The sequence below is a fragment of the Antennarius striatus genome, chromosome 11 (assembly GCF_040054535.1).
Source record: "Antennarius striatus isolate MH-2024 chromosome 11, ASM4005453v1, whole genome shotgun sequence".
NCBI lineage: Eukaryota > Metazoa > Chordata > Actinopteri > Lophiiformes > Antennariidae > Antennarius > Antennarius striatus.
Window position 1 is genome coordinate 8,380,964 of NC_090786.1, and position 23,551 is coordinate 8,404,514.

General features: G+C 39.5%; 2 protein-coding genes across 4 annotated transcripts in view; both read left to right on the forward strand.

Moving 5' to 3' along the window:
• Window positions 1-15,084, forward strand: part of chrm3a (cholinergic receptor, muscarinic 3a) — a 73,662-nt gene extending 58,578 nt beyond the window's left edge. For all 3 annotated transcript variants that reach the window (XM_068327333.1, XM_068327334.1, XM_068327332.1), the window contains one exon: window positions 12,224-15,084. In XM_068327333.1, the coding sequence (XP_068183434.1) occupies window positions 12,243-14,105 (1,863 nt within the window). In that variant the 5' untranslated portion in view covers window positions 12,224-12,242 and the 3' untranslated portion in view covers window positions 14,106-15,084. The remainder of the gene's footprint in view (window positions 1-12,223) is intronic.
• Window positions 15,085-17,261: 2,177 nt separating this feature from the next.
• Window positions 17,262-23,551, forward strand: part of fmn2a (formin 2a) — a 39,566-nt gene continuing 33,276 nt past the window's right edge. The window contains exons 1-2 of the mRNA XM_068327504.1: window positions 17,262-17,299; window positions 19,502-21,620. Of these exons, the coding sequence (XP_068183605.1) occupies window positions 19,538-21,620 (2,083 nt within the window). The 5' untranslated portion in view covers window positions 17,262-17,299; window positions 19,502-19,537. The remainder of the gene's footprint in view (window positions 17,300-19,501; window positions 21,621-23,551) is intronic.

The window sequence follows — 23,551 nt, forward strand, 5'->3', positions numbered from 1 at the left end:
TGAGTGAATGATGAACAGGTGGACCCTTGCCATGTGAGATATCCCATATGTGTGAGTAGGTAAAGACTGGCTTGTGTAATTAAGCGCTTTGAGTGGTTGTTGGACTAGAAAGTTGCTTTAGGAGAATCATCACCTTGTTAGTAGCTATATTATTGTCACATGTAATGCAGGATGTATACCTTACATTCAACCGTAAAAAATAAATTACCTTGCAGGTGGATCTGATGCTATTTAATTTATGTAAATTGTACACTGAATCTCTTAACAGTAAGTGATATGTTGTATATAGTCTCTTACACGTAAAACTGAAGTTTAATGTTTACCCACCTCTTATTTATGCATGGTTTTACCTCTTAGGGACTGATCAGTTGAATTGAAAGATCAGAGGAGAGTGGCGAACGTTAAAAACAAATGTAGAAGTAAACACAAACACAGTAAATCTGAGATTCAATTGGTTCAGATAAACTCAGTTCATTTCTGCAAGTAGCCAACAACTCAGCATCATTTATCTGATTGCAGTGCATTCCTGTTTCTAGCCCTACCTGTACCAAAGCTTGGGTCATTGTATATTTGTGCGGTGATTTTTTTTGTTAAATTAAACTTGTCTTTTCAGATCAACCTAACATCTGTGTCTGGTTCATCTGGAGTTGGGCTATTGATTCAGAGAAAGACAGATGAGACCACATTCCCATCTCCAGACAATTTAAGAATCAAATTTAAAACCTATTTTGGGCTTCAGTGCCAGGGACACCTGGGTTAAGTTTATTGTACAGAATAAGATATCCTTTCAGCTTTGTGTGTGTGTGTGTGCGTGCGTGTGTGCGTGCGTGCGTGCGTGCGTGTGTGTGTCTGTGAGTTTGTAATGTTTGACTGAATGAGACACAGGGGCAGCAAGATATGTCTGTGTACATGTCCATGTCTCTGCGATTCTTCATGTTTGCAATACAGTTGTGCTTTGCTAGCTGTCTATGTAAGCCTGCCCGCACCTTCTAGCAGAAGTGTTTGGACTATATTTTAACCAGTTCAGTCAGTGCCCCCTTTGTGTGGCGTTGCCTTTCTAGGATCAAGTCTTCAAATGTTTGTGAGAGAGAAATCCAGTGTGTAATAGTGGTTCATTGCGTGTACTTGTGTCTTATGCAAGCATACCATGAAAGGTGTAGATCATGGTTTCTGTTACATGACAGCCCTTTGTCCTGACACGAGACATGGATTTTTCTTCTGCACTCACATAAACAAATAATATCCTACTTCCGGATAACTTAAATTCCCCATGCAGGAGGCACTAGCACTTACGTTTCCTCTCGCATTCTTACGGTGTCTTTTCACCTCCCTCCTTCACGCTCTTGAGCCCTAAGCACGACCCAGCATCTCTGCCTCCAGCATTTAAAGACACGTCTCCTCCTGGCTAAGCTTGTTTACATAGGAGTGAGTGTGTGTTTTTTCTCCCTCTCACTCTCTTTTGAGTGTCTGTTCAATGGACAGATGGTCGCACTTCCTTTTAAGGATTGATCGCAATAGCCTATCATGTACATGTGTATAGCATCTGTGTGGGGTTGTATTGGAGTGCAGGCATGACGAGCGAGTCAGTCCTGGAATCAGCTTCGCACGGAGCTCTCCTCAAAGATGGTATTTCATAGTTTGGATTGTGGGGATTGTTAGGAATTAGTTGTCACTGTGGCAAATTTAATGCATGAGCTCTTGTTTTTTTGTTCCTCTGTCTTCCAGTCTCTCATCCAACAGAAGATTCAACCTAATTTAAATGACAGTAACTTTTTTTTCATCTAAACAAAGACAGATTTTGTCTTGGACCTCATCCAGGTTTATATTTACTGTAGGAATGAAAGAAGGACTTTTAGCGTTCTCCTCAAGTGCCTTTTGCTTTGACATATCCCTGAGCCATTCTTCAACTGCCTCCTATTTTGCCTCTATATTTTGTCCTCTCCCCCATCTCTTTCTTTCCTGTACATGCACACACAGGCACACGCACGCACGCACACACACATACACACACACAGACACACACACACAGAGACACACACGCAGGCATGTCTAAGTGTTGAAGAGTGCCATGTCTAAAGAGATCCAGCAGGTTGTTACTGAGGCTGTCAAAAAGCACGAAGACCCACCGCAGAGGTGAGGATGTGTGTGAAATCCCATGAGCCTCCAGCACTGGTCTGAAGCGTAATAACATCCTACTTCTCTTTCCAAGTGTACATTTTCCCTCATACCTACTACCATAATACACCAGCTGAGCCCAATAACAGGACGTCTCACACTAGACACAAATAGATTAAGTTTTTTTTTTTTTAACAACAGGTGGTTCGTGTTTTTATCGGTAAAGCAAAATTGACACACTCCCACTTTTTTTTACTGAACTCTTTGTAAATGGAAGCACATAGAGGAACTAACATTTGCTTACAGGACCTCACTTCCTTCTTAGACTGGTTATGGTAGTTTGAGGTCGATCATACATATCTACAAACGCAGTCTCCTACAACCTCCTCCTCTGCATACTTTCGTTGTGATTCTGTTACATTTCTCCGCTTGTTCTAGACAGGAGTCATAATTCTTCTGATCACTGTCTGATCTGTCACTTAAACAGTAAGTTATGTCACCAAACAGTTTATTCTGTTGTTAACTACAGGACCATTTACTTAGATGTTTTAATACCAAACTCATAAGGAAAATATGTTTTCATTTTTCATTTTTTCCTCTAGCAGGTTTTAGCAAACCTCTTTTCAGCAAAAATATAACTTGAGTATTTGTTTTCATCTCTAGTCCACTCCAAAGCACTCAGCCGCAACACATCATGGCCTTTATAACACTGAAAAATTGAAAATGGACATGAAGCTTAAGACCCAACATGAACTCTGGTCGAACCATTTTGTCCATCCATCCATTCAATGACCCTTCTCTATGAACCATAACTGCACTCTGAGAATATAAACTAACTGCTGGATTGAAACTAAATGCTCCAGTGAACGTCCAACAGAATAATAACATGTAACAAACCTTTGCAGATATAGAAAATACCCCACACTATGTAAATAGCTACACTTTCCCCCCTACCTTCTCTTCGTACAGCAGAGATCATTCCAAGTTCTGGTTTTGGCCGGATCAGATGCTCAACTTCTCATACTGATTAGTATTTCACTTTGTCGCATTGTTATTTTGTCAAATTGAGCTACCGCCAAACTGCCTCCCATCTGTTTATGGCTGCTGGTGCCAGTGTAAGCAGGACTCAGACACTCGGCTGTAGAAATCTGAAAAAAAAAAAAGACACCTCAATAAAAGCAGATCTCCTGGCTGCCCATGGTCATAAAGGAGAATAAACAAGGTTAGGCAGAATAATTATGCTGAGCTGCTTCCTGGTATTAAGGGACTTACAGGACTTCTTTCATTGTACACACACACACACACGCACGCACACACACACACACACATACATACAAACACACACATACACAGTCTAATTTTTCTGGATTTACAGGCAAACATTATACTGGTTACATGTACATATCCTGCGTGAATAATGAGGTAATGACTTCAGACTTAATATTTCTACTCAAAAACACATGGCTCTGTCTCTGAGCTGGCATTGAAACTAAAGTGTGAATACAAAATATAAATATCTGGACTCTATTAATCTAGCTTCAACTAAGAATTGATCTAGCATATTGCCTCAGATGTCTTCTTCACTTCTTTTTCCAATGCATTTGTGGTGTTGCTCAGTTAGTCATTCCACAACTTCGACCCAAGCTGATACATCTAAACAACTATTATCAGATTGTCAGGCTTTTCTACAGATACTGATGTTCCACTGAGATGTGATATAATTTAAACATACCCCACAAATTCTATTTCATACTTGGTACTGATTTAATCTTATCACAAATATGTATGGGAGCTAGGCTCAGTGATACTGCCTGTTAGACATAATAAACGTGACATTTATATTCCTTTATTAACTTTATTTGCTCCTCAAGTGCTGAACACAGATCCACCATAACAGCATCCACATAACAGGTGTAACGCCCACGCCCATGTTCCCGTGTGTAAAGTCCCCCCCAACTTGTTTACCATAAAGCACCGAGTAGAGGAGCAGCATGTTAACACTGCCACACCAGTGTTGAATACCAAGCTGGTTTTATGATCATTATGTTGTCTGAAAGAGTTCCTGAAAGATTACTTTGCAGGATTGTCCTGAAATTCATTGTATTACATGTACAAAAACAGTTGAGTCTCATTCTTTTCTCTTCAAAAATAACATTCAAAGGTGTGTTTATCTAACTTCGAATGGAGAAACCTTCAGTCATGTTAAACAAGGATCAGAAATCTGTGATTATCTCTTGCTGTTCTCCAAGCAGTCAAGGCAAAAGGAAATGGTTTGAAGTTCCAAAATGGGGTTTTATTTTGCCACAACTATTCAATAAAGTCCATTAAAAAAGCAAATCTTGCACATTCACCTGAAGCATTTTTTTCACCGTCCAGTGCAATAAAATCACCATTATTCTGGGGGCTTTTTAATTTAACTTATCTCCTCACACACATCGTCTAATTTTTGCTCCTTGCAGACAACCTCTCAGGCACTATTGTGATAAGGAATGAATGGTTAGCTTCTTTTGAGAGGGACATTTCCCATCAGTTAGACTTGTAGTGAAAAATGGCTCTTTTAGAGGCCTCCCATGAATAACAATCGTATGTTGAAATTGGATGTGTCCTTCTGCGACTCCCAGCCACTCTGAGAAGGCACACAGAAATTGTGCCGGGCTCATTCTTGGTAAATAATGTAAAGTAGTTTATGTAAGTGTCTCAAAGATTGTATTTACACCAGATTTACAATTTAACTAGTGTGTTAAGAAGACAGGTGTAAGGATCACAGTGTCTGAAATGTTGGCTTAATGTTAGCAGATGGGGATTTTCCCACCTCTGTTTCCTGCACCAACATGTCCATTGAAGTCTGCACCAATGACAACTCTCTCACTTCTAGGTATGCTCTGCATCACTTCATCAATGTCCAACCAGAATTTCTCCTTCACATCCAGCTCACATCCTACCTGTGGAGCATACCCACTAACAAAATTGAACATCACACCTTCAATTTCTAGCTTCAGACTCATCACTCTATCTGACACACTTTTTACCTCCAGGATATTCCTAACGAAGTCATCCTTCAAGATAATTCCTATTCCATTTCTCTTCCTACCTACACCATGATAGAACAACTTGAACCCTGGTCCTAAACTTCTAGCCTTGCTACCTTTCCACCTGGTCCCCTGGACACACAGTATGTCAACCTTCCTCCTCTGCATCATGTCAACCAACTCTCTACCTTTTCCTGTCACAGTTCCAACATTTAACGTCCCTACTCTCAATCCTATACTCTTGGCGTTCCTCTTCTCTCTCGTCCTACAAACACACTTTCCTCCTCTCCTTCTTCGACCAACAGCAGTCCAATTTCCACCGCCACCCTGTAGGTCAACAGCACCAATGGCGGTTGTTGTTAACCGGGGCCTCGACCGATCCGGTATGGAAGTCATAGATTTGATTTGCATGTTTGATTTGGCAAAAGTTTTATGTTGGATGCCCTTCCTGACACAACCCTCTGTATTTATCCGGGCTTGGGACCGGCACAATAAGACACTGGCTTGTATCCTCTTGTGGCTACATTTGTGCATGTAGTCTAATTATAACTACTTATATTTTGATGCCTATCTGAAGCAGGGTGGCGCGATGGCATAATCGGTTTTCTCCATGTTCTCCAGCTTCCTCCCACCTCCAAAAACATACACTTCAGGCAAACTTGCCGACTTGAATTTGCCCGAAGGTGTGAGTGTGTTTATGTGCTTGCTTGTTCGTCTTTATTTGGCTCCGTCTTGCACCTGCATCGCTCCCGGAGTGTCCCTTGCCTCAGACCCCAGTTGGCTGGGATACTGGGTAAAGTTTGAATGTTGCTTAGACAAAAAGTCACCTTACTTGAAACTCAAAAATTGACTGTAGCTATAAATAGTAAATTGATGTGTGAATGTTCTGCCCATGGTTCAACTATGTGCAGAAAAGTGCAAACAGCACTGGAAGAATTAATCAGAATGGATCATAAGTGCCTCCAGCCTCCATTATAGGTAGATTTGCTGCTCTGTAGCATCTCCTCTAAGTGCTTTTAAAACTCATGATTCACAGGTGTCCTCAGCCATCAGACAGACATTGCTCTTGTTAACGTTGTGTTTTGAAGCTTAATTTTTTACCAGCAATGACTTTTACAGTAAGGCCATTATGCTTTGTCGTACTTCTCACTGAGGCTAGACCATCTGTGGTGGACATCCTTTGTGCACTGTTATTATCTGTAGGTTTCACAGCCTTTGTTCGGAGGAGGTGCTGTAAAGGTTTCACACAATAAAAAATTCACTCCAGATTTTCCTGATCTGTGAAGTTTAAGAGTTTTCTCTGAAAATTGCTCATGGACTCCATTGAGTCTGTCTCCTGCTATGTAGGCACTGAGCACTTGTTCTTGTCAGCTGAGGGTATTTGACAGATGGCCTTTTGCTGTTTTACAGCCTTTGCAACCATCTTCTGGCGAAAAACTGAGCTTCAACAGCATGAGAATAGTTTAGCTCATCCTGTGTAACTACAAAGTTTGTTTTTCTTTTATGAAGGACAAGGCCAGCACAACTACACCCTCCCATGATTTTTTTTAGCTAAACATGATATAATTAGAGCTTCAGTGTCGGTGCAATGATCCTTTTGGAATTTCTCGGCTTATTATTCCTCTTAACAAAATCCCTGTCTTACTTCTCTGTGGATAAAACACACTCACACACAAAGATCCTCCCTGCGCTTGCCGTCTCTATACTCCTGTTTTCATCATGGCTCATTTCCACAAAAAAACTTTTGTGAAAAGCTTTTGTTCAGTTTACAACAATAAATGTCAATCAATGGTGGTTAAAGTCTTGTTTCATATAGAACATAATTCATCGTGGTAATTTGAATACTCTAACCCAAATTGCAGTTAAATCTAACTTTGTGATTTATTCACCAGTGTCTTAAAATTATTATTGTAAACACCTCAGTCAACCATCTAATATAGGTTTGTCAATGTCTTACCATCATTTTCAAATGCAGTTGTACAAACATCTATTTAGACACTGCATGTAAATAATATAAAGAGTCCATTCTACTCTACTTGCTACTCTACTTTGAGTATTTCTGATGTTGTGATGGCTCACGTAATATTTATGGTTGCAGCCGAGTGTTGTCAATCATTTTTTTGTGTCGTGTTGACAGCAGGGAGGATGCATGAAGGTATTTTAAAAGAAAGTTTACTGACATGCACTAGGTTAATTTAAATATTTCACTCTGCTGAACAATGGCAAATCCCAGAGTTATGTAGTGGATCTTATGGCTCAATTCAAGTCATCAAGTCACAACTGTTCCAGCCATATTTTCTCATTCATGCTGAGAATAATAATATAAAGTGGAAAAATTTGATAAATTGTATTGTATTATTATTATTGTATTGTATTATTGTTTTTTATCGAATTGTATTTTTTTTTTAATTGTATTTTATTATTTCCAATGTGATGGGCTATTTTTTTAAGTCAGTGCCACTGGATTTGCTGCTCATGTATTGGTTTAGTATTTGCAGGCCTAAGGTAATGCCTCCATGTGATAGTATGACCCCAGCTTTTGTGTATCAGCAAGGCTTCAGCAATAGCCCAAAATCAATAAATTCACAGAGCAGCTGGCCAAGTACCACTGTTTTCCAGATCACATTTTACCCTGAAACAATCACCTTCACTATGTTTTGTCACTCAATATGACCTGGATCAGTCATGGTATATCTCATTCCTCACTGTATAATAATGCATTATCCAGCCCGCCGGGGTAGCAGAGACTTTACTGAAATGCAAGATTTTTAACACTATACATTTAAATTAAATAAAATCAAAGACAGCATTGTCTTTAACGCAGAGTCAGTGATGACTGTTTGATTCTCAGAAGGAGGCAGACACGTGCAATACAGCATTGTTCCTCCAATTATAATACATGCATTGCCATTGGTTGGATTTGGTGGGTTGAGTCAGTTTATAGTTGCTCTCTTGCAATTTATATTGCCTGAAAGTCTAATTCTTTCCTTACAGTCTGGATCTTCATTTTTCATTAGTTTTTCTTAGCTTGTCAGGTTTACTATGTCTGATTGCAGTAAAACCTTCATCTGAGTTCAAATTTGTCTTTTCTTTTGGCACCAGTACTGTAAGACCCTACATTAGCAATGCAGTACAAAACGTGAAGTTTAAAAAGACAGAACGAAAAAGGCCAATTGACATTATTCCTCATTTTCTTTGATAACACAGAATCCTTTGATTAATTGCTCTTGATCGTGTGTATTTGTGAATGCAAGGAGAAATGCCAATTGTTGATTCCCATACCTTTACTTGATGATTGTGGCGCTCAAGTTGAAGAAATAGGGGCTGTGAAAAAACTGCACCAAAAAAATTGTGGTCTTTTAAAATAAATCACAACAGTATAAACCATCCTTGAATCATTGAATCATCTGCCTGTATCGCTTCTCTGCTAAATGAGGTGCTGAAAATAGAAACCTGAAATGACAGTGTCTTAGTCACCCAATCATTTAGATGGATCCTGGGAGCAAACTTGAATTGCTCTGTCCATCCTTGTGAGGACAAATGCCTCAAAATGTCAAGGACCACATTGCGTTAAACAACTATCGATCCCCTGTGTACCTGAAATCACCCCACCTACGTGTCTTGGAGACAAAATTAAGATCTGTGTTCAAATGTGTAATGTGGAGACAGAGACACTGTAATGCCTTTACAGTAATAGCAACTGGTTGTTAAAAGTCCTTCAAGCCCACCCAAGCTGGAAAAATTATGGCATCAACTACATACAGGCTTAATTTGTTCAAATGAGAGAGAAAATAAACAAAGACCACTGTCGCTCTGTTGTGTCGCCAGCTTCCAGTTCCAGGGGACTAAAATTCTAGATTTTGATAGCAGACCGTTTGCAGTCTAAAACAACCACAAGGCTTAGATGTTCCATGTGTAAATAATTTCTGCTTAGAAATTAACAGTGTGTACAGAAATGGAGTTAAATCAACATACAGACACCAACATCAACAGACACACGTAATTGAAAACATGTTTTAGTGCTGTCAGGCGATTATAAAAATTAATCTACTTAATTACAGAATTTGTAATTAATTAATCTAATTAATCACATTTTAATCTCATACCTGCTAAAGGCCCCCAAATAAAGAATTTGAATTCTAGGACATTACAAAATTGTAGTGCATGACTAATCAATAGAATACACCAAGAAGAGAAGATTTGAAATCCACATTTTTATTGGTTAAGTGTGCTTTATAAATGAAATTCAAAAGAAAAAAGGTCAAGCACATCAGCAAACCAATTAGGCCAGGTGCATTTATCAAAAATGTGATACAAATACAGTTAAATAAAATAAAAAAAATTCAGAAATAAAATAAGACTGAGTCTCAAATAGGCACATAAGCAGACTCTCAATCAAAATGAATACTAAAGCTGACTCAATACTTCAATTCAAAATTAATAGTATAACATGCTAACGTTACAGGAACTGACAACAGACAACTCTGTGTCCTTGACATGTTTTGCATCAAATGATACGTTAGGCCGGAGCTGCTTCGGTGATATGAAAATACACTGCATTTTTGTTGATAGACCCGTTTTTGTTCTTTTTATAAATAAACTTTCTGCCCAAAGGTCCGAGTGGGCTTGCCTCGCTCTCCTGTGTCGCGTCCATCTCTTTTGTCAGTCACCCTGCTTTTGACTAGTGGCACAGGTAGGAAGTGACGTCACTGCAGCCTACGGGTCACTTAATGGGGCAAATTTAAACTACTTGAGCATTGACTTGCCACTCACGATTAATTGCGTTAATTTTTATAGCGCAAATTTGCAGCGTAATTAATTAATCTGATTAACACGTTTAACTGGCAGCCCTAATTTTTTTCAAATATTTATTAGTCATTTTCTTGTTAGTGTTATGCGCTGTATATCCTTGCTTCTGAAGGAACTTTTTAACTCTGACTGCCAACAATCATCTTGTGTCTGAAAAAGGCAGGTGGATTGACGTTTTGAACTTTTCCCATAGGACAACTCCCCCTCTGCTTTGTGATTCTATGCCTGTATTCCCTCCACAGGACATCAAGCACTTGACTGTATATTTGATTGTCGGAATTTACTTTTAAAAAATGTATTTATTTGCTTTCCTAGAGTCATTTTTCCATCCTCTGTGTTTACATCTGCTCAAACCAGCAGATTAAAGACTGATTTCCCTAAAGGCCTTATCTTCACACAGGCACATTTTGCCCTTGTAAGCCAATTAGGAGATGTTTAACACTCATTAGCAACACACTGCTGTCTCACAAGCTCAGTAAAATTTGCCCTGTAAAACGTTTAAGTGGACTTTGTATGTATTGTATATATTGCAAAGGCTATCGTTCCATATTAAATTTATAGTTTTTTAATTCAGTCAAACCATGTTTTTGTATACAGTATGCTTTAATAACATTTTTGTCTGCAGATATTATATAGAGAATGTATGGATGCAATTTACGAGTCTGCACTGGGAATAGCAGGGAGCCTCCTGACAACAATATCAGTGTGTGCAAGGTGTCACATACGGCTTCCAGTTGCTGTTGGGCACTGGGGTTCTTCAGCAACTCTGTGGGAAGTCTCAGATTCTGTCAAAGCACAGATACAGCACTCGGTTTCAAATACCTGTTGGAACGTGTGTGTGTGTGTGTGTGTGTGTGTGTGTTTGCACATGTGTTATTAATGCTTGTCGCCATCATCATCATCATCATCATAGTATAATGTAAGGAATCTCTTTCAGTCTGTTTGTCTGTCTGTAATTTGCCTCTAGTGAAAACCATTCATTTGATCTACTTCAAGCTTGGTGTGTGACTTGGTAGAAGCCAGCGAAGTAATTCAATTACGTGACACACTTAGAAGTCTTACATTTATTATAAACAAGTGAACAGTAGTCATGCCGTAGTCACGATAATTCCATCATTAAAGAAATAGTTCTACTGGAAGAGAAGAGAAAATAATAAATGAAAAAGCGGGAGAAACATAGTATCTTCAGTATATTAAAGTCTGCTTGCTACGTGACTGTTTTGCAAAGGTGTGGACATTGGTAATCATCTACTTATAGCACACTTTTTTTCACAGGAAACTGTCTACATTTCTCCTTTAAGTACCGGTATATTTCCTTTCAAGCAACTCTTGTTTGGTTTCAACACAAACACATAAACATGAACACATCTGAATGAAAGCACCACATTAATTACTCATGATTATACAGCTAGACTTGATATGTTGATGTGATGTGTTACTTTACAAAATCACAGCCCATCTTACGTTTATCATGAACTATTATGCCTTAAACAGGATCTTTGTCGGCACTAGCAGAATAGACTATAGACTACATGTAATAAAACTGTTATTACTACCTGTTATTTTATTTATTTATTTTTTAATTATTGATGGGGTTGTCCCCCAGTAGGAGCCAAATGATGTATTGGGTCTCCTGGGAATAATTAGTGCTCAGGTATAAGTACAAACCACTGTTGGCCGGGTTAGTTTTTTGACTTCTGAACTGTGAATGTTTTGCAATTTGATATTAACTATGGGTCGAGTTAAGTGAGAAACTTAATGGAAATAAAACAGTAATTAAGCATAAATGGGCATGTTGGATTATTGATTACAAGGAAGCGCCTCAGTGCGTCATTCACGTAAGTGTGGTGGAATACCTCGGTGGCTTAAAGCTTGGCTTAGCCTCAACACCTCAGAGGGTAAAATTCAGTCAGCAGAGATATAGATGACAAAGAGTAACACCATTTTATTGTTCTCTATCCTCACTGGTATAGAGTATCAGATTTTAATTTAATTTCATGAGGTTTAAAATGATTTTCAATGCATGTTTACATACAGATTAAGACGTGACTGATTATTAAACAGGATTGACAGGTTAACCACACATCTTTTTCTACCACTCCTGGACAAAATGAGTTTCTAGCCTCACTTATTGGTGCAGAATAGGGACAGAAACAACTAAGGTGTCTTCCCAGTACTAATATGTCTTCTCTCATTTTTATCACCCTTTCTTCCATCTATATGCCCTTCCTCTCTAACTTCCCTTTCTTCCTCTCTGTGTCTGTCTTTAGAATATGCCAGGACATAACAATGAGCTCAAACAGCACAGATCCTGGTTTCTTCTTGACAACCAACACATCTACCCCGGCAACCGGAGCCTACTCACAGTCCAATACTATCAACACCTCTGAATCACAAAATGGAAATGGTACATCAGCCCTCGATCCCTTGGGTGGTCATCATGTATGGCAGGTTGTTCTCATTGTCTTGCTCACAAGCATGCTGTCCCTGGTCACTATCATTGGTAACATGCTGGTAGTGGTTTCTTTCAAGGTTAATCGCCAGCTTAAAACAGTCAATAACTACTTCCTTCTGAGCCTGGCTGTAGCTGACCTTATCATAGGGGTGATTTCCATGAACCTCTACACTACGTACTTAGTGATGGGCTACTGGGCCATGGGAAACTGGGCCTGTGATATGTGGCTTACTATTGACTATGTGGCCAGCAATGCATCAGTTATGAATTTGCTGGTAATCAGCTTTGACCGCTACTTTTCAATCACCAGGCCTTTGACATACCGTGCCAAACGCACCACCAAACGAGCTGGACTTATGATCGGATTAGCATGGTTTGTTTCTCTTGTTCTGTGGGCTCCAGCCATCCTGTTTTGGCAGTTTTTTGAGGGTAAAAGGACAGTGCCTTCAGATCAATGCTACATCCAATTCCTTTCACAGCCCATCATAACTTTCTGCACAGCCATGGCAGCTTTCTATCTGCCTGTGACGATAATGAGTGTTCTCTACTGGCGCATTTATAAAGAGACTCAGAACCGTTCTAAAGAGTTAGCTGGGTTGCAGGGTTCGGGAGGTCATGGTGCAATAGGGGGAAGAAGTGGGAATGGTACCGGTGACAAAGCTCAATTTGTTCATCATACCGGAAGTTCTCGGAGTTGCAGTAGCTATGAGCTGACCAGGTTGTCCAAGCGAAAGAACACTTGTCAGGAGCTCATTGGTCGCTTACACTGCTGGCCTGGGGGTCGTTCGTGGAAGCCTGGTAGTACTCGACAAGGCGAGCGGGATCCAGACCAAAGCAGCAGTGACAGCTGGAACAACAATGATGCTGCAGCCTCATTGGACCATTCCGGGTCATCAGAAGAAGAGGATTGTGGTGGCCAAGAAATTATTACCCAGAGTCATGCCATTTTCTCCATTGTACTCAGTTTGCCAGGAATAAAGGCTGCTGTTAACTCCCAACTTGCCTCATGTGAAGATCTAGATGCAGCTTCAGAGGAGGATCCCCTCAGAGGAGCAGAGTATACCAGAGATAGCCTCTCAACACTCACTACCAACGTGACCACCACCACTACACCTGATGGAGCAAACAGTTCTGAAAATAGTTTCCATAATTTCTGCCCGCACAAGATTCAATCCATGCCCACCATTCAGGCAACCTCCAATGAACGCTCTCTGGATGATTCCCCCACAGCTGTCACTACACCCAGCAAAAATGATGCCCCCAGCGCCACCATAAAATCCCCGTCTGTTCCTTTGTCCTTTAAAGAGGCAGCTCTGGCAAAGCGTTTTGCAGCCCGAGCTCGGACTCAGATCACCAAGAGGAAGCGCATGTCTTTGGTGAAGGAGAAGAAGGCTGCTCAAACTCTTAGTGCCATCCTGTTTGCTTTCATCATCACATGGACACCTTACAATATCATGGTGTTGCTCAATACCTTCTGTAAAGTTTGCATCCCAGAGACACTGTGGGCAGTAGGATACTGGCTGTGCTATGTCAACAGTACAGTCAACCCCATGTGCTATGCCCTGTGCAACAAAACTTTCCGTACAACTTTTAAGATGATACTGCTGTGCCACTGGGATCAAAAAAAAAGGAGGAAGCAACAGCTTCAGCAGAGGTCGGTGGTCTTCCACAGGAGGATTCCCAGGGAGTCCACATAAAGGATGGGACATTTTGTTGGTTTATAAAAGGAAAGAAAGAATTTAACATAGGACAAAGAGAAGATGAAAGTGTCCATGTAGTTGTTTCTTATGAATTAATATGCTCAGAGATCCTTATTGTGTTTCTCTACAATGTCAAGCACAGCAATATAATGTGGTCTTCAAGGTATATGTTTATGTTGGTGCATTCATTCAAAAAAGTTGTGTGTTTGCATAAAGGGAATGTAAAAGGTGAGCTTCAGAGATAAAAGCATTCCTCTGTCATTGAAGAACTGTTTACTGTTTCACACTAGTACAGACAGAAAATGAACTGAGTGGGAAATAAATGAAAAGGGCTTTAAAATGCATTGCAGGTGAATTATTGAAGTGCAATTGACACGAGGTAAAGGACATTTCTTATCATTACTCTCTGGGTAGCTGTAATGTGCAGAATGGTTTTGCATTTCAAACAAATTTATATATATGTAACACATCACTGAAAGTAAATGACAAAGACTTTGTGTGTGTTCACAGACTTCTACATTGTCCTGATTTGACCTGTCATCCTCCTGGGTGGCATGTTTTTATCAGTATGTCTGTAAATTGCCTTTCCACATGGGTAAAGTTTTTCTGTGTCTGATGGAATGTTAAAAATCTTCCTTGTGTCCTTATTTTCTGCCAAGAGAGAGATGTTTTTGTGGCATCCATATTTGGATTTCTTGATATTCCTGACATTATGAGCCAGTCTGAAAATGATTCTTAAGATGAACTGAGTTGTGAATATTTCGTGTGGCACCACAGTTAGTGAACTGCTGTTGTGTTTAATGTGATTGTTGTGGTTTTTATGGTGGAGACAATAAATAAGTACATTTTTAGTGTTTAATGTACTTTCAGTTCTGTGTCGAGAGTTGTGACAATACAATGATGATATTCTGTTTGTGTACATTTTTGGTATTTCTGATACACAATGATTGATTGCAAAGATGTCTATATATATATATATATATATATATATATATAATACACACACACATATATCTATATGTATGTGTGTCTGTTTGCACGCTTTTGATTTTCACTTTCTCTTATGTTTCTACAAAATGATGCATCCAGTGAGCTCTTGCAAAAGGCTTCTCTTATTTGCTATAGCAGAGCAATGGCGGCCTCCAGTGGCTTGAGACAGACATGTCGATCTCGGCTGCATCACTGATTTCTAAAAAAAAATATTATTTTTTTTTATTAAAAAAATGGCTAATATTGTTGAAATTAAACTATTTTAACTTTCTATTAAAGCCATATTTAAAGCTATATTTCTAATTTAATTAATTTCATTACTCGTGTTTGACATTTTCATCTTAAAAGGTATTAATTAGTAACACTTATAGCACATAATTTTAAAGATACAATCAAAAACTATTTTGGTCTAGGGTTCATTTTTTTGTTTATTTTTCTAGCAAAAGTCGGAAAAGACCATAGACCAAATTAAATCATCATTAATACATCAACCAGTTTAAGACTTTATTTGATTTTATATGGGTAATTCACATTAGATTATTTAATTTTTAAATAGTTGGTTTTTACTTCGTTGCTGCAACCAATGTCTTTCTCAAAAGGTTTTGAATTGAAAGAATTGACTGTATTATGACAGCTGGCATACTGACAAAAATAGGATTATGGGAAACAACGTCGTATGCAATGGATATACGTGACGCTATGACTTATGTGCTGTTTGCAAAAAGAGATGTAAAATACCCCATGCCTGTTATTGGTGGATATTTTGTCTGCTTTCAACATGATGTGCTCAAGTGTAATCTAAATTTGAGAATTTTGTACTCAAATATTTGAAATGTAAACTACCCAAAAAGTTTTTGTAACATTCTAAGTACGCAAATCATACTCATATTTTAACTCAATAAACAAAAAATGTTTTTTGACAGACCTTTGTGTGTGTTTGTGTGTGTGTGTGTGTGTGTGTGTGTGTGTGTGTGTGTGTGTGTGTGTGTGTGTGTGTGTGTGTGTGTGTGTGTGTGTGTGTGTGTGTGTGTGTGTGTGTGTGTGTGTGTGTGTGTGTGTGTGTGTGTGTGTGCTGTCATATTGGGTTAACTGTATTTACATGGGACCAACATACTTATAACAAAGCAGTTTCCAAGAAGTGCTGGTGTAGACTGGTGTGAGAGTGATAAACAGAAAGATGGAGAAAGACAAGTGGGGGATGGATGGGAAGTCTTAGTCAGGAAACAAACATGATAATAATACAGCTATTACAATAAAAAGATTACAGTGTCTAGTATTATCATAATTACTACAACAACAATAGCAACAATCATAATGATGATAAAATAATGAGGATGATTATGATAATGGCGATGTTGGTGGGTGTCTGCCATTATCCCAGCAGTGACTCTAATCAAAGTCCACCCTATTCTGTGGAAAAAAAGCACAAAGAAGGAAAGTCAACTTACTGCCATAACCTGAATTAATGAGATGTGCGTGTTTGTTTGATCTGTGGTTTGCCTCACAAGCCCTGACTGTCTTATTTTCCTTTCTTTAATTTGTTGATTTTTTTTATTTTTGTCCCAGGGTTGGTTAAAAATGCTTTTTAATTTTTTAAATATATTTTTGGAGCATTTTGCATGCTCTCATCAATAATTGGTCTCTATTTTTTTCTGTGAAATAATACTTATACAGTATATCATAACTAAAAAAAAAGTGTTCAATGTTAGTCAGTCAGTCAGTCACTTAGTTAGTTAGTTAGTTAGTTAGTTAGTTAGTTAGTTAGTTAGTTAGTTACATTTTTAGACTTAGCTCTTAGACAGCTCTATTTATTTGGCCTCTCTCACTCTCACTATACATACATATACAGTATATCTGTTGCATGTCTGCCTGTCTGTCTGTCTGTCCGTCCATTCATCCATTCATCCGTCCATCCAGCCAGCCAGCCAGCCACCCAAGACAGTGGAAGTGGGTTCTTCTTGTTTCATTCATTGCTATGATTCTTGCAGCAGCACAGCATTAGCTTTAGGCATCAACTGGTCTCCTATGAATTTACAAGAGGAAGTCCCAGACAGTGCTAATAGGACATGGCCACAGATACAAGACATGTGATGAGGACAACACCAGCTTCATGTGACCCGTGGCTCATAAGCAGAGACAGACACACATTTGTGCGGATTTCTTCAGACAGCGCTGGTCCACTAAGGGAATACTCCACTCAGGCAAGTGTGCTCTCTTTTATTAGGTTCAATGATTACACTTTCCATAATATATACTGTTTATATATATACAAATGGTACAATTTTGACTCATTCTCAATTCTTTGTGTAATCTATTCAAGAAGAAACATTTTGGATTAACGTTTGGACAAGAGGAAGGTAGAATGTTTGACATTCTGAAATTTCTGCAATCTAAATGTCATTTTTATCTATTCATGTTTAATATTTCACTAGCCTAAGTTCAATTGATACTTTAAGTCACTTATTTATGACTATTAAAGTTTAAGAAAAAACATATTTACCTTTTAATGTACTGACATGAAATGTCTAAACTTTGTTTAAACCACACCCATAGACATGAATCAGTCTGCAGGCTTTCCTTGATAGAGGCAATACTAAACATGCAAAGTTAAATAAATGTTTGTGCTGACTGTTACGAGAACGACAATAACTGTAAATGAATACGTCACAATAATAGAATGATATCACCTGCTGACATTTATTAAGTAAATAGAGGTTTAAACAGTTCATAAAACAATCATTTTCTCTTCGCCACAAAAGTAACAGATAAATTTGACTTAATACTCATGCTCATTATTTTCATTATGAATTGAACTAAAGACTATTTAATTAAATCTTAAGAATGCCAGCTGTCAGAAACCGAGCACATTCAGTTTACTTCCATGGAAATTAACAAATGGGATCATTAATCTTTTCTTACAACAAGCATTCTGCACAAGGGAAACAAAACAAAAATATGTAAGTAATGCTTCCTTAAATTCTAAAAGAAAATTCAAAATATTAAATAGAACTAATAGCAAAAGCTTGTCAACGTGAGAGAATCATTGTACAGGTAGTCTTCAACATATGAAAGCAATTGGTTCAGAGAGGTTGTCCTGAAGTTGAATTGTTCATAAGTTGTTATTTATTAAATTTCAATCTATGAACCGGGGAAACGCTGGGCACAACGCCAGTCCACAGCAGAGCTACACACAGACACACAAACACGCATACACATGCCCATTCCTATGGTCAATTTGGGCCAATTAATCTAAACAGCATGTTTTTGGAGGAAGCCGGAGAACCCGAAGAAAACCCACGCAGACACAGGGAGAACATGGAAACTCCGCACAGAGCGGGGCTCGAACCCGGAACCACCTTGCTGTGCAGCGACAGCTCTACCCACTGTGCCACTGTGCCGCTCAAATAATACATGTAAAAATAAAAATCAGGTTTACAACGTCTCACTCAAATTTAAGTCTGTCTGTCATAGATATTGGAATTGTAAAATCAGTAGAAAACTGTTAAAAGCACATAATATCATGTTACTGTACAATAAATCCAATACCCAAACCAATGACCATATGAAAATATGTACGTATAGTTCTAATATCTACGATTAAGCGTCACTCAAGATTCACGTGAGTGTTTTGAAAACAGATTAGTTCATGTACGGTAAACTTTTGCTCCTTATTTTTTAATCCTTGAAGAGAAGATTTCAGGTGATGATGTTGATGATGCACTGTACGGTACTGTAACAAGTAGCTTGCAGCATGTGACAAACTACATATTACAGCAAAGGAAGAGGAAGAGGGGAGTTATTGTGGGTTAGCGGCAGAGTTGTTGTATAAGAGAGACCGTCACCACGACCACTATCTTCACTAGCTTTTGATTATTTAGCGTTGACATCATCCATCAAAAACAGCAAAGTATCCGAGGTACAAATCCTGATGCTCTCAGATGATCACAGAGACAACGACATCACAAACAACAGGGGTAGATGAGTGTTGGTGATGTGCAAACACAGCAGTGCTGCTCAGCGGATGTTGTGTTAGCAAGGAGAACTGCAGGACAATAGTCAGATAGAGTTTGTGGAGATGGCAGATCCTAATTATTAGTAATATCCTTTTATCTATTTGTACAATTACTGTATATGCCAAAATGATGAAAACTGCATATCACAAGAATAAAAAATCATTCTGTAGATTCCTTGTTCCAGATTGTGATTCCTAATTATCAACAAAATGTAATCGCCTCTAGGATAAGATAAGTACAAAGCAGAGGTAAAAATATATACCAGAGGTTTCTCACGTCGACTTTACCTAATGACTCTACCACCCAGAGTTAACTAAAGTGAAGCTAAGCTAAAAAAAAAAATTGGTTTGATTTTAAAGTGTCATTCTTCCTTTACTTCAATGTCTCTAGATCATCAGTCCTTTGATTGAAGCAGCGGTGGTCAGAATGCAGACTATTAAAACGGTGGAGACTCAAGTGCCCTTTCTGAAAGAGAGCTTCTTCACTACTACTTTCAAAGGCAGGAGGAAGAGCAGTGTTACCAATATCCTGCGTAAACAACAGCACTCAATCTTTAATCAACAACACCAGCAACAACAGTGCATATTAGAGCATCAGCAGCAGCCCCTGAAGCTATCTTTTCCCCCAGCAGTTGAAAATGGAAAAGGGCAGCGCACTCCAGAGCATCAGCGCCTTGCCCGCTCAAGCAGCAGTCCATTATGCAAGACAGCAGAGCACGTAAGAGCAGATGGGCATGAAAAGGAGGGGCAAAAAGAGAGGAAGGATCATAGAGACACAGAGGCTGTAAAGAAGGGCGGGGGAGAGCGAGGGGTGAGTGGTAGTGAGCACGGGGCCGTCAGTGCCAGTCGACTCCTCCTTTCAGTTACAGCAGAGCGGAGGGAGGCAACATCATTCTCAAAGCTCCCTTTAACTGTAGTGGGCAGAGAGCAGGAATCAGGCTACTCTGACCGAACTGTGACCATCAGAGGGCCGGCAGCATCACAGGAGGAAGCCCAGCATGCCCAGCCTCGACCACAGCAGCATGGCCTGATAGCAAAGGGTGTCCGCCTGCTCCGGATCATGGGTAACCAGGAAGCAAAGCAGAAGAAAGCAGCAGGAGGTGTTGCAGCAGCAGGTCATGTCTCCTGCGATGGTGATGCTGATGAGAGGGAAGTGGACAAAAAATCTAAGAAGTCTCACCAAAAGATAAGTAAAACAGCAGGAGAAAGTAGTGATAAGAATAAATCTAAGTCAGAATCAAAGGGTTCCATGTTTTCTGGGATGAGGATCAGGAAGAGTTTATCAAAGGCAAAGGGACTGTCTAAAGATGACATTTTAGATGATGGGAGGTCAAAACACCTCAGCAATGTGGGGAACAAGCCTGCTGATGACAAAGACATGTTATCAGATGGTGAGGGGAATCTAAGCTGCTTAACTACAGATGATCAGCAAACTACAGTGGATGAGATACAACGGAAAACAAGTTCGGAGTCAGATGCTGACCTCTACAGTTTTCACTCAGCAGCTGCTGAAAATGATGACCTGCTCTATGACATCCAACAAGCCATGAGTAACCAATATGTGGTCAGTAACAGTGCTCTGATGGCTGGCCACTTAGCTAAAGGGTTGACCTCTGAGAAGAGCAAAGCAACAGAGGTAATATCTAACAAGCTATTAAATGTGGATAATGATATTTTCACTCCTCCTATTGATTGTGAATGTGCACTTCAAGATGTGAGCAGGGAGTTCAAACACTTAGAGAGTGACAGTTGTATCATTCCCATATCAAGAAATTCATCTGGTCCGGTGTCCCTGAGTGAGAGTGGCCCATCTTCAGGCCCGGACACAGAGAAAAGCGGTGTCAGCATCTTCCCAAATACTAACAGCACATATAGCTTCCCTGATACTGCAACCACGACCACCTCGTATGAGAGTGCTGAAGAACCTCAGGAAGACCTGGAGAGCCCAGTTCTCCACCCACAGCTGGGCAAACACACATGTGTGCCATGTGTCAACCTGGATCCTGTGTTCTCAGAGACAAGGAAGATGGGCTGTCAGAAGAGTGTAAGCAGCATGGACCTGTCCATGGAAACAGAGGAGGAAACTGGGAAACAGGACTTCCTGTCACTGAAGAGGCGGAAGAGCAGCTTGTCCTCCACTTCCAGTAGGACATTTTCCCGGTCCTCTTCTACTGTCAAACTGTACCCTCCCATCAACCCCTCCTATGTTAAAACCACCACCAGGCAGCTCAGTTCCCCAGTTAGCTCCCCCATTGCCAGCCCCGATACACTAAGGAAAACTAATACCATAGCTTCAGTAGACTGTAGTGGAGGAAGAGCGTTTAAGAGGCCCAAGCAGAGGTCCTGCTCTATTGCTGGTCCCATCAGTGTGTTTACAGACTGGACCACAGAGCAGTATGCACCAGAGAAGTGTTACGGAGGCGGGGCATACTGGACACTGGGATCCAGGAGAACGCAACATGCAAGTCAAATCTCCTCTACCTCTGCGCCCTACCTTGATGTCTTCTCTGGTGAGTTATTCACAGGTTACCCACCTGTTGCCCTAAAACTCAATCAGACAACCTCAATGAGACAGATATGAAGTGCTAAAATGTATATTGGACATTTGGTGTAGACATGGTGTGTGATTAATTCCTGATTATGGAAAAGTACCCCCAAATCCATTGCAGGCATAAGCTGACCCCATGTCTTGGCCATTACTACATTGATTTTAAATGGCAATGCAATGTTATTATGATTTGATGTTAATATTAATATTATGTCATGTTGTCCTTCATAAAGATCACAGTAATTAGTGATTGCCTTCTTTTCAGGTGAGAAAGATGGAGATATGTTTTTGGGGAACGTCCTTGGGTGGTAACTACCTTGTTAAAACTTGATTCAACTAATAGGTTTCTAATTATATTTCCCAACATTCCTGTGTCAGAGTGTCTGCCTCAGACAAACTGATGAACTGATGATGAAACTGATGAGGACAGAGATGAAAAGATGAGGAGAGTGAAAGTATTTCCAGCTGAAGACATCTGGCAGGTTTCCATAAGCCTGAGGAGAAAAACCAACAGTATGCTAATCACTTTATATAAAAACTTAAATACTTCCCAGCCTCTTTGTTAAATAGAATCTAATTTTTTAATGTTATGGTGTAAATCTCTCATAAAAACACCAAACTTGTGGTCACATTAAAATTACTTCCTTGAAACAGGTGTCCACCATGAGTCTAAGTAAGTCTTTAAAGGAGTAAATAGTGCACTCTATAGCAATGTGATTCATTAATCACCCTCTGTCCACAACAATGGAGGTTTATGTAAAAAGAAATTACCTCCAACTGTCTTTCATTTGCAGTATTCTTAGTTTTGTTTTGGTTTGTTTGCTTTGGGGTTTTTTTGGGGGACAATAATAGAAAGAAACACTTGAGATCACACAAGATTTTCCTTTTAATATAGTGGATTTTTTTTTCGCTTCTGTGAGTCTGCTGCCCCCCCACCCCCACCCCTTTTTATCCTAAGCACCAAGCAACATATTGGAGAAGCAGTAATCCTTCAGTTAAATAGGTTTGTTTGCTTGTAATTTATTGCTGTTGTTGCTCGCAATCCCCATTGACAGGCATGTGACTCCATTTGTTTACTTCCAAGCTGTGTCAAGTGGGAGCTGCTCTGCGATGGTATTGTGAAATGATTATAGTAATTCCCAAGAGTTTTAAATTTGAATGACTTAGAAATTATCACATTATAGAAATAATGACACTGGGACACAACATAAGGATTTTAAAGTACAAAAGTTCACGAAAGCAATGATGATGACACAATGGGGGTTGTTAATTGGAAAGTGACTTGACAACAAATGTTTCATTTGATTAACAATGCGACTTTGTCCTTTATTCTGCTGTGGCGCCTTTTTGTGCTGTAACTCAGAGGATTGGATGGCGACACTGTCACAGACCCAAGAAAATGTCATCCACTGACTCAAGACAAAAACAGAAACACACGCACACACACACACACACACACACACACACACACACACACACACACACACACACACACACACACATACACACATGGCCACTGGATCCTAAAACCATGTGACAAGAAATAAGATGAGATTCATTTCTATGTAGTTGGGGAATTCTATTTAACCAAGCAAATAAGGAGTATTAGTATTCAAAATCCCAATTAACTCATGTGACATTAGTTTACATCAAATAATTGTGAGAGATACATTTTCTACCCTGATTTCTCTTTAAACCAAGACAAAGATCCTGTTACCACTCCATTTTCTAGGTCATGTCTATCCCTGTGGAAGGAGTCAGAAGTCCTAGACAAAAGCATGAAGGCACATGCAGTACCAATCAAATTTTTGGACATGTTGTCCAGAGTTTTGACTCACACTATAAATAGATGATCCATCTGTCAAACAACACATACCTTGAGAATGACAGTAC